This window comes from Strongyloides ratti, scaffold srae_chrx_scaffold0000003 (genome assembly GCF_001040885.1).
Source record: "Strongyloides ratti genome assembly S_ratti_ED321, scaffold srae_chrx_scaffold0000003".
NCBI classification, from domain to species: Eukaryota; Metazoa; Nematoda; class Chromadorea; order Rhabditida; family Strongyloididae; genus Strongyloides; species Strongyloides ratti.
The window spans coordinates 703438-716469 of record NW_020171511.1 but is presented as its reverse complement, the minus strand read 5'-3'; the positions used below and the strand labels follow the sequence as shown (position 1 = coordinate 716469).

The window sequence follows — 13032 nt, the reverse complement described above, 5'->3', positions numbered from 1 at the left end:
CTTTTATTTTAAATATAATAGTTAATAAAAAAAAATTTTTTTTTTTAAAATAACTATTAATGGATAACTGTTTCCCGAAACATGACGTAGGAAGAAATTTTAAATATTATATTAGAACTGTAACTAATAATCAATTAAAATTAGGTTGTTATATTTTAAAAATATAGGTCAGTAACGGCTCCTCAACATATTGTATCTTTTGTAATAATATTTTTAGCATTAATGTGATTACATAAATCTTATTTTTTTTTTTTAATTAATAGTATATATTTTTTTATAATTATTATTGAAATTAACTTTAAAAGTAAAGTGGTTTTTTTTTAAAATAAATTTTTTCAATTATAATAATCTTGTTAGTTTTTTTTTTTTTTTTTTTAAAAAATAATGGCAAAGAAGAGATCAACAATAATATATAATTTCATTTCTTTTTATTAATTTAAATTGTCAACTACCATCTTATTTTTATTATTTATAATTATGATAAAGAAAATATGATTGATCAAATATTTTATTTTTAATAGTGAAAATAATTTGTATTTAAAAAAATGTGAAAATAATAATATGTAATAATTAAATGATTCATAAAATTGACAATTTGATTGAAAAATTTTTCATTAATGTAGACAATAATGGTATCAAAGAATTTTTAAAATCAAGACATGCAGAGTTACTGATCCAGGTAATTGGAGTTATTAACAACGCCACAGGCGTATTTCATCCTAAATTGTTCATTTGACCTCTGTGTTTGGTATATATTTTCAGTGAACTTTCTTTTAATTATTACGATCTATACAATTTTAATAGTAAATATAATTTAAGATTCTTGATAGGTTAGAATAAAAAAGAAGAGAAAATAAGATAATGTAAAAATAACTTTTACATAATTAACTATTGTTACAGGAATTTAGTGAAATGAAAAAGATATATTAAATATTTAAATATTTTCTTTCAAATTACCCAATTATTCTTTCTCTTTTTCTTAATCTATATACTTTTTATATAAAATATCTACATTAAAAAGGGAATTTATTATCTTTGTACCTTTCATTTTCATTATATATTCATTTAATCAAACCCTTTTAAAGTCATTTAATAGTTTTTTTTTGTTTTATATTTCTTGAAAATGACTATAAATTATTAGACATTTTGAAGAATAGTATATATATCAGGTTAAGATAAAAATATATTACTAGTTATAGTTAAAATTTGTTCCAATTAAATATATATTTTATAATTTCTCTTAATGATAATAATATTATTATTATTTAATATTATAACTATCTATTTCTTTACTAAATATTTTATCTTGACATATTAAATTTAAACTTTAAAATATATGTTGCAAGAATCAAGAAATACTGTTTTAGGAGTATTACATTGTATAATTTAATTATATATGTAGATATACATATATATATCTATATATTTCAATGTAACATTGTTATTTGGTATTTGGTATTTTTAAACCATAAATTATTTCTTTAACTTCTTTATTTTATAAGGTAATTAAAATTAATTTAATGAGATTTATTCTATTATTCAATACTAAAATTAAGGTAAATTTTTTATGATTTTTTAATTTTACAAACTCATTTATTTATATACCTTATTATTTTATTATGATTCTATATATCTACAATTTTATTATAAGTAAATTTTTATTCTTTTATTTATGAATCAAAGATATATAATGTTAACATTTTTATATATTAAAGTAAAAAGTTATATTATAATTACTAATATTTCCATAACTTTTCTAAAAAAGAAATATTTATTTTAGTTGAATAATTTTAAATAGAATTTAAATAAACAATAATAATAAATGTCCCAAATATTTTTTATAATAAAGTTACCATAGATTAAAAATAAATCTTTCTAATCATTTTGCACCTTAAATATTTTATTGTATAATATACAAATTATTTCAATAAAAATAAGTAACTTATTTATTATACTATATTTAAAATTTTCACTTTATAATTTTTCAAATATGACGGTACATATTTTAAAAATACATTTTGTTATTATATAAAATTTTATTCATTAAAATATCACTTTAAAAGAATAAAACTTACCATATAAGTATCATTAAGTAGTGTTCTTTTAAATTATGAAAAATTTATTACCTTGAATATAAGTGATTGTTGATGATTCAAATTTTGTATAAAATTTATTTGAATTATCTTAATTTATAGGTAGAAAATTTTATGAAGCACTTGATTTAATTTAAAAATTTATTTTTTTTTTCTTTTTAGAAAATAAAAATACTTACAAAATTTTAATAATTATAAATATATTTTAAATATTTTTTAATTAATAGTATACAATAATCATTTGTTGACACATTTTTTGGTTAAAATTTTTTGTCTGATATCATTTATTTAATTGTCTTTCTTAATCGCAAGCAGTGTGACATCAAATTGTATGGATATCTTTTTCAATAATTATATCTTCTTTTTTTTAATAGTATGTTTTGGAATGTTTATCGCGTTAAAAGTAATTCTTTAATGTTAATTATTTTTTATAATCGTTATTTTAATTGATTCTTCTATTTTTTTTTTTCTATAATATTAAATTAATTATATTATCCATCATTTTTATGTATTTTTTTTAGTCGTTTTTCTTATTGTTTTTTAGAAAGTAATATATTCAAACGATGGTAAAAAAGTTCATTTTACATATTATTTTAATATTTGCTGTATTTGATTGTGTCTATAGTTGTATTGGTACACAACCAAGACAATATTATTATCCATCATCACAAGCAGGATACAATTCAACACATTACTATGATTATAATTCAAGAAGATGGGTACCAAGAAATCGTATGGCTGGAGCAGAAAATATTGAATTAGGAGAAGAATCAAATATGCAAACATTAGTTGATAATAATCCATCTATTTCATCATCATCAGGAGCATCAGCTTCAAATGGAGCAGGTTTTAGAGTTGCAGGTACTAAAGGAATTAATTCTCCTGAACCAATTCTTCCATATACTAATAGTAAAACTTTACCTGGTGTTAATTTCTATGAATTTGATTCCAGTACATATAATGAAGAAGGTGGTGGTCCAATTAATCAAGGTATGTCTTTTTGTAGTGTTTTTCATAATATCTTATTTTAAATTTAGGACAACATCTTAACTGTGATTTTGACCAAGGTCATTGTTGTTGGGCTAATGTTCCATCACCAGATGATCAGCTGGATTGGAAAGTTGGTACTGGAAATATTACAACAAGTAATGATATGTTAATGCCAATGCCTGGAGCATATCTTATAGCTCATGCATCTAAAACTGCTCCGTCAGATGAAGGACAATTTGCATCATGTTCAATTGCTTGTGCATCATCAAATATCAAAATAAGAGTTAGATATTGGCAATCAAAAAATGTTTTATTACAAGTTTGTCAACGTGAATCATTCCCACAAACAATTGAAGTTAATCCATTATTGAATTGTCAAGAACTTCCATCAAATAATTATATGGGATATAGTGAAGTAGTTTTACCTAAAGCTTCTTTAGTTGATGTAAGTAAAAAAAATTATTAAATATATAATTATTGTTTTAGATTGTCTTTGTTGCAAGTAATTTTGTTGGAGAAAAAGATGATGTTGCTGTTATTGATAAAATTGAAGTTATTTATGAAAATAATCAAAATGAATGTGATAAAAATGGTAAAAATTCATATACTAGGGTTAATGAATTTAAACAAAAAGAAAATTCTAAAAATAGTAAAAATAATAATGCACAGTCACAATATAAAAAAGATTCATTATCTGAATTAAGTCCAGAAAATAATGTATTAACGGAAGATATTGATATGTCAAATGTAGATAATACTAAAAATAATGTTGAAGGTTTTATTGTAAAAGAATCTAAAACAAAAAATGAGGAAAAATATGGTGTTGATAGTTTGACAAATTTCTGTCAACGTACAAAATGTGGTTTTGAAAAAGGTAATACATGTTATTATTCAGATGTTTATACTACACAATCAATTAGAGGATTAACAACAAGATTTACAACTGTTTCTGGACAATATATGAATCGTGTCACAGGTGTCAAAGAATCTGCTAAAGGAGAATATTATACAGCAACATTTTTATATCCAAGAGAAATGGCTGGTCTTCAAGTAGACATACCTCAATTGAGAGAAGAACGTTCTCTTAGATTCCAATATTATGAAGGTACACATGGTGTTCAACTTAAGGCTTGTTGTGACACAACAGATAATTGCAATTTTTCTTCCGATAAGTTTGTCTCTGTTGATGACCGTATATGGAAGGTTGGAAAACTAGATTGCCCAATTGGTACTAAAAGAGTAAGTTGAAACTATTTTTAATGTTAAAATAACCTACTTTTTAGATTATTTTCCTTTGCGAAAATACACGTACTAATCAAGGAGCATGTGCAATTGATGACATTGAAGTTGTAGCTAAAGATAGTGGAGTCTCATTATCATCATTAGGATTATGTTAAATTGCAAAAATAAAAAATAAAAAAATTAACAAAAATACTAATAAATAAATTTTACAAAGGAAACAACATCATTCCAAGTCATTGTTTGATAAAAATTTCGCTCATTGTATATCAAATTAATTTTATAACTAATTACGCAACTATTCTCGGGACAGCCTGGTCATTCGTTATGTTGTCTGGGACAGTAACGTATATCTTTAATTAAAAATATTATTAGTCATTAATTTTTATTTATTTAAACTTTTAGATTGTTAACCTATTAATTTATGTAAGTAATGACTATAAAGTTGCCATAATAAAAAATAAATGGAATAAAAATAACTAAATATAAAATGTCAGAAAAATGGCAGTATAGTTTTATGTTTTAATAATTTTGTTTATTTTTATTTAATATTTGTAAAAATTTTGTTTCAAATTATATTTAATAGTTGAATATTTATGTATTCTTATTTATTTTCTTTTTAAAAAAAATAATCTTAAATATAATTAATTTATATAATATAAAAATTGTTTAAATTTATATAACTAATAAATATAATTTAATTAAACAAACGTATTTATTATAACTTAGTAAAAATTTATTCTTTCATCTATAAACTTTTTGTTATAATCAAAAAAATTTTATTCTAATATACAATAAAGTTTAAAACATTTTAAAATACTTTATGTAAAAAATAAACTACATTACTAAATAAAAAGATGTATTATAATAATTTTTTTTTATTCTAGTAGTTTCTTTTTCAATATTTAATACTGGATAATATTCAAAACAATGTGTGTAACAAAATTTTTAAATTGTAATTAAACAGGACAATCTACAATAATTAATTTTCAGAAGGTATTTGCTCCAAAACTTACTTAATCTTGTCTTTTTAACTCTTCCAGTTCAATTATTTTTGTGTCAAATAAGATCAATTTAGTGCGTAATCAAAAAGGGTCATGGATGAAAAAATAAAATTTATATAGTTATAAATTTTAACAAGTAAAAAAAATTAAATTTTGTTACAATTTAACATAAGTATGCTAATATTGACTCGAAAAACAGTGGAAATGATATTTAAGCTATTTCTGATATTGAATGATTTTTAGCTTAAATAGATCAGAGTTTTCCAACATTGGTAATGACACAAATGACTCCATATACAGTCTACTGAGATAATAAAAAAAATATTAATTAAAGTTACAAATTTTTAAATTTGATTTGTATTAAATATATTAATAAAAAAAATTTTTATTTCATTCTAAAAAAACAATAATTATCATATTAAGTAATGATATTTCTTGATTAAAAAAGTTAAACAAAAGTTTATTTAAAATAAACTAAATATGATAATATCTTTAAAGTTATACTGTGTGTTTAAAAATACATAAAGTGAAATTTAATAATAAATAATAAATCTTAAAAAACAAAAATTTTTAATAAACTTTTTTCACTTTATCAAAAAAAAATTAATAATTTCAAATTTTTTAATCAAAAGTGTCTTAAAATTAGATTTAAGTAAAAAAAATAATAAAATTACTTAATAAAAATATTACTTTGTACGGTATTTCAATTTATTTGATAACATATACTCTTTAGTACAACACTTTAATCTAAACAAACTGTGAATAGTTTTATATAGCAAATTTTCAACTCTTTTTTATAAGACGTTAAAATATCATTGGATAATATCAATAATGTGTCACGTCATTGTCAGAAGTTCCGCAGATGGAGAAAAAAATTTGAAAATAATTTATCATGTCCTAATCTATAAGTATAAAAACTTATATATAATTTTTTAATCTTCCTAGAATTTTAGAAATATATATGAATTGTTTACAAAATGGTTTGAACAAACATATTATAATAAACGTATATAGTTAAATAGATTTAAATAGATAATTATAATTTTTTATACAGTAAAAGAGTTATGTGATGACTTTTTATGAAGAAGAAATCTTTAAAATGATTAAAATAGGGGATTAGAAATGTAATGAGAATTTTAATATAAAAGACATGAAATTTGATAAAAAGTTAGAGTTTTGAGTTTAGTTTTAAGTTGTTATTCTTTTCTATCCTACGTGAGGCGCACCAATAAAACTTATTATTTTTAAATATATTTTCTATAAAATATATCTTATAAATTTTACTATACACATTTTCAAATAGCTAATTTTACAATTTATAAATAAAAAATTTATAAAATACCTTGATTTAAATTATTTTTATAAATGGTTTTAAATTATTAATAAATATAGTTATACAAAATAAAAGGTGAAAATTTCTACTTTTAAGAGCATTTTCTATCAAAAATGAAATTTTAATAAAATTAAAATACTATATACTATTAAATAACAATTTTTTTAACAATACATGATAAAAAAATTGTTTGCTTTTTATATGAGTTATTTATCTATATTAACAAAAATTATAAACAGTGTTTTTTGTCTTGAAAAAAAATATTTTATTTGAATTATTATTTAATTATTTACATATCATAAAAAATATTTTATGGAAGATTTAATTTTCTTATCAGAATTTATTTAAAATTATTAAAAGAAAGATTATTGTTTCATTGTATTGGATTAAATCAATATTAATATTTATTATAAATTAAATAAAAATCAATTTATATTAATGAAAATTTTTAACATTATAATAATCTTTTATAGAATCATTTTATATCTTACAATTGAAGATGTTTCTGTTTGAAAAAAATGTGAACAAAGATATTCCTTTATTTTATTAAAAAAAAATAAATCATTAAAAGTATCATTGAAAAATAATATTTGGATTTGTTTTCAAATGCTAATTATATAAATATTATTTTTTGTATTATTTGTATATATAATTTTAAATAATTTTGATTGTGTATAAATTATATAGCTCTATTTCTACATTTTTATATTTTATTTATATATTATAAGTATAATAAAAAAATTTATAAGATATTTTTAAAAATGATTTAATATTAAAAAATATACTTTAGAACATTAAATAGAAATTATTTAAAATATAGTAAGAAATGATGATATATTAGAACTAGAAGTAAAATAAGATGATAACATTAGTATATAAAAAGTAAAAATTTGACAACTTTAGTCATTTCTTATTTCTTTGATTACTTAGACTTTTATAGTTTTTTTTATTTTATATGAATAATTTTACTTATTATAAGTTTTATATTTTATCCATAGGATAATTTTTGTATTCTTCGTGGCCACGATAGAATTCTCGGTTGAACTTAATATAGCTTAACTATCACGTAAGTCTACGATTGAAGCATTTACTATTATTGTATTGTGTTGATAATGCGTAAATAAAAAGTGTTTTAATATACTTGGACTTATAGGGGTATTAAATATTGCTAAGGAATATAGTCCAGTAATATTTCTGGTCTTGTGTACATCTTAAACTTATTAAATTTTACTATATTAAGTAAATAAGTTAACGCTAGTTTATTATAGAAAAATAAAATATTTTTTTCTTTTTAATTATTTTTTATCAAATTTTTATTAAATCAATTAATGTTAATTAATTTACTTAACATTCATGTAAAATTATATTTTAAATGATATGATAAATATGTACGTTTGATTGTCTATCATAAAAAATTTTATAACAAATTCTAAGTACTTTTATTTTTAAGTATAAATAAATGAAAAAAAAATTTGAGTGAAGAAAATTACAATTTATATTATTAAAAAGTACGAGAAATAAAATATTTTTTGATAGTTAAAAAATAAAATTAATAATTTGTTATTTTGATATATTTTTATTTTTTACTTATCAAAAATATAATTAATTCAACTAATTACAGATATTTCAATATTATTTATAGAATCTTTGTTAAATATTATGTTAATAATTGATTTTCAAAGTTTTTAAACCAGTAAAGATACATTCTCCTTAAAATATAAATCTTAAAAATAAATTAAAATTAGATATTTAGTTATTAATATTTATAAAAAAAAATTTTTTTTATTCTATGAAAGTTAATTTTTCATTTTAAAATGAATTATTCAAATAACTACTAAATGATAAATTTTTAAATGATTTTTCTTTAGTATTTTTTTGTTATCTACATTTTTATAATATTTAATTATTCTTCTTTAATTACTAAATCCATCAACAATATTGTTAAAAAAATTTCCAAATATAAATTATTAAAACTTATTAATCAAAATAAAAATAAAATAACACATTTTTGACAAAAAACAAATGATAAATTTACATTTTTATGATATGTAAAGTTTAATAAAATGAAAACAAAACAATATCAAATTTAACAGGAAAAATAACAAACAAAAAGCAAAAGAATAAAAAAAATGGAAAATTTAATTTAATAAATCCTGATTAATATCATTTTGCATTATTGTATGTTTTATTATTAAATTACTTATTACTTTCTTCTTCTTTTTTATCTATATATAATTTAACAAGATCATCAAAACAATTTTTAAAATTTTCTAAACAACCAAAATTAGAAATAACTTCTTCTTTTAATGATTCATCGTCATCAAAATCTTCAGAATCTATAATAAATTCCATTATTATTTTCCAAAGTTTAACATGATGAATAAAAATTAACTAAAATAAAATAATATAAAAAAAAATCATATAAATTTTATAAACATACATAATGAATACCATGTGTTAAAAAAAGATATCCAATTTGATATATAACTAATCCAAGTGTAAATAATGTTCTTTTTGTAGGTCCATTAAAAGTTTCTTTAGTGAGACGTTTATTACCTTCAAAAAAAATTAAACTTAATTTTGATGCTAAATCTTCTAATATTTGATAAATGATGGTAGAATTTAAAATATATTCAATACCTCTACGTTGAACTATATACAAAATATGAATTATAATATTTTCAATAACTAAAATTGTATCAACAAATTCTATTTCTATTTTTTCTTTATGTTCTTTACAAGATGAAAATATTTTAACAATACCCTGAGAAAATAATTCTAAACCAAATTTTAAGAAAGATAAATATTGATCAACAAATTGTTTCTGTAATGGTAAAATGTTATAATTAAAATTATAACAAATTCTATCATACAACATCTTAACCATAATTCTAAATTCAAAATTTTCTTCATTTGATATTGTTTCTATGATGGCTATTTCTAAAAATGGAACAAAATATTTTAAATAAGTGTTGTAAGCAATTATATCTGCTAATCTTTCATTGGTACAATGAAATTTTCCTTTTATACTTGGATGTGAAGTCATAAAAAAAATAAGACTAAACAAAGTTTTTCTAATAGAAAAATTCAAAGGTAATTCTAAAATATTTGAAAGTGATTCTTGAATACTTGTTATTATATATAAACCATGAAATTCTAACTCAGTTTTTTTAAAAACATAATAAATAGCCTTAAATAATATGTTTTCAACTTCATCAAATCTTTTTTCATTATCCTGTTTCACTAATATATTATAAATTGTATCAATAGTTTCTTCAGAAAATACAAAATTACCAGAAAGAATTTCATCTTCAAAGTCCATTTCTAATATTTTTCTTAAAAGAGATTGATAAAACTTAAATGAAGGTAAATCGTCCTTTATTTGAAGATAAGTAAATGCAGATCTTTGATAATTTTTATTACTCAATTCATTTCCTTTATCTCCATAATCATTAGTAACAGTAGTTACTTTTTTAAAATTGTTAACAATATCAGAATTTATTATTGTTGAATCATCTGAAAAATTATTAAATAAAAAAAAATATAATTTACACTTAAATATTAAGAATTACATACGTTTTATATCATAACTTTTAATATCTTCACTTTCAAAAACATTAAAATTATCAACAGCAGATATATCGTTGTTATTATTTTCACAAGATCCTGTTTGGTTATCAATAGTAGAATGATTCATGACTATAAAAATTAAAAAAAAAAGTAATTATATTATTATTTAAAAATATAAAAGCTCTAAAATATTTAAAGAATAAAATATTAAATTAATATTTATTTAATATTAAAAAAAATTGAATAAATGATTCTTAATAATATAAAAATATTAATTTAAATTTTTTTTGAATAAATGAATACATTACTATAGTAAATTTCTCTTAACAAGAATTTTAATTATACAGTAAAACCAATTTATTATAAACGTTTTTGAAATAAAACAATTTTGTTTCGAAAAAATAAAATTTTTCAATGTCTTATTTTCTATATACTATTAATAGAAACAAAAAAAAAAACATAGTACTTTTTTAATGATGTCAAAAAAAGATAAACATTAATTTGAAACAAAATTTTATAAATATTTAATATAATTAATATATAAAATTCTAAATTTAAGATTATAAAATAATATTTTCATTTGAATTTTCTTTACAAGTAAAATATGTAGTTAATTTTTTTTCTATTATGATATTCATGAAACCATCTTAATATATATATAAAAAATAATATAATTTTTTAAATAAAGCAATAGATAAAAGAAGAATAAAAAATTTAAAATATTTTCATTAATAATATGTAAAAGAAAAATTGAATGTTGAAAAATAAAAAATTATAATTTTCCGAAATAAAATAGCTTTTTTTCAAAAACGTTTTAAATAAATTATTATATTGTATAACTAAAATTCTTGTTAAGAGATATTTATTAGAGTGATGTAATTTTTATTCAAAAAAATTTAATGTAAAAATCTTTATAGTTTCCAGAACCAGTTATTCAATTTTTTTGAATATTACTTTAATATTTTTTTTTATAAATCTATTTGCTAATTATAATAAAACTGGATCTTGTTAAAGAAATAACACCGTTAAACTAATTGTTTATGATTCTAATGTTTATTAAAATGAAGAAATTAAATTTTGTCTTATGAAATGTCTGTATTTCTTAATATTAATGTATAAATTGTATTTTTTATTGTTAAACAACTTTAAGATTAACTCACAATAATTAATTTTGAATATGTTTATAGACTTGAAAAAGTAATTACTTTTTTTAATAATAGTGAACAAAAAGAAAGTATAAAAGTTATTGATATATTTTAATTCGACATTCTTCATCTTAAGAACAATATAATCTTACTCAACTCTTGTCAATCTATTCTTAAAAAAGTCTTAAAATCATATATATATAAAGAAGAAATTACTTTCAAAAAATTAATTTTGAAAATTTAATTTTTAATAAAATATTTTAATGTAAAAAACACACTGATAACGATAACCACATTGTTTTTTTTTTAAAAATTTACCAAAATATAAAAAAATAGAGAAATATTTCTAATAATAAAAAAATAATAATTTAATTACTATTCAAAATGGTTTTAAGATAAAAAAACCAACAAAAATATAAAAATTCTTAATTTAAATCGTTACTTATATTAACAACATAAAAGAAACAAATTTTAACCTTTTTTTTATATATTCAAAAAATTTTTTAGTTAGCTTTAATTTTTATAAGATAAAAATAATTATAGATTTTCTACGTTTAAAAACTTTTTTATAATTACTAAAAAAAATTCATTTATTTTAAAAAAGTTTCTAAGTATAAAAAATATTTAAAAAAATAATAATTTATAAAATCATTATAATAAAATTCTTCTTTAAAATTATTTATTCAGTTTACCTCATTACTTCAAAAGTGTGAGTGAAACTACAAGTTAATTCAAAAAAGGCGTATTTTTTTAATTTTATATCTATTTTACTTTTTTTATCAAAAAATTTCATAATTGTATTTTTTTATAAATAAGGAATATTTTTATCTTGATTTTTAAAAAATTAATAATTAACTTAAATGATAACGTTACTTTATATATTCTTTTAAAAAGCGTAACAAATTTGTTTTTAAAAATTTGAAATATTTTTGAATTATTTTTATAAAACTTTGATTTATTCTATTGATATAATTTAAAAAATATAAAGCTTACTAAATCAAGTCTTGTAAGCAAGCGCATACTTCGAACACGCTAATATTTATGTTATAGAATTTTTTAAAAAATTACATTATTTTAGAAAAACTGTATAGTTTTATCTAATATATCATCAATTTGTTACTATGACTAAATAAAACTTCATATTTGAAAAGATAATATAACTTTATTTAGCAAAACAAAGAGTAACTCTTAATTAATCATTAAAAAAACATATGCCTTCGTTTTTTTATTGTTATATGCAAAAAAACCATTTATTTTATAAATTATTGTATTCAATTTTATTAAAATTATACATTAAAAATAAAAAAGAATTGTACGTATTTTGTATGTTAGTCAATCATTATTTTAATTATTTATTCATTGTATATTTTCACTAAAATACTATTCAAAAAATAAAAAAATATTGTGTATTTATTAAAAAAAAATTTATTGTGTAGACCCTCATCGTATGTATTGTAGACGAAGAATTTTGACTTTATGTATTTATGTAAAACAAAAAAAAAATGGTAAAACATTTTTAATAAAAGAAAAAATTAATTTCATACAATTATAATAATAAACTATTTTTTCTATTGATTAAAGATTTATTCTAATACAAAAAAAATAAATAATAAAAAAAAAAATGTTTACCTATAAAAAAATTTTTTTTTTGAGATTTT

General features: G+C 18.3%; 2 protein-coding genes across 2 annotated transcripts; one reads left to right on the top strand and one right to left on the bottom strand.

Annotated features, from left to right (window-relative positions):
- Positions 1-2656: 2656 nt before the first annotated feature.
- On the top strand, positions 2657-4480 carry SRAE_X000196400 (MAM domain and Concanavalin A-like lectin/glucanases superfamily domain-containing protein; the record flags this gene model as incomplete). The annotated part of the gene is made up of 4 exons (XM_024654873.1): positions 2657-3083; positions 3131-3528; positions 3570-4322; positions 4367-4480. 4 exons carry the CDS (start codon positions 2657-2659, stop codon positions 4478-4480), a joined length of 1692 nt encoding a protein of 563 aa, XP_024499433.1.
- Positions 4481-8855: 4375 nt separating this feature from the next.
- On the bottom strand, positions 8856-10356 carry SRAE_X000196300 (Hypothetical protein; the record flags this gene model as incomplete). Its single annotated transcript, XM_024654862.1, has 5 exons — positions 8856-9050; positions 9100-9215; positions 9300-9902; positions 9954-10175; positions 10236-10356. The coding sequence occupies 5 exons, from the start codon at positions 10354-10356 to the stop codon at positions 8856-8858; spliced, it is 1257 nt and encodes a 418-aa protein (XP_024499432.1).
- Between the last annotated feature and the right edge of the window lie 2676 nt (positions 10357-13032).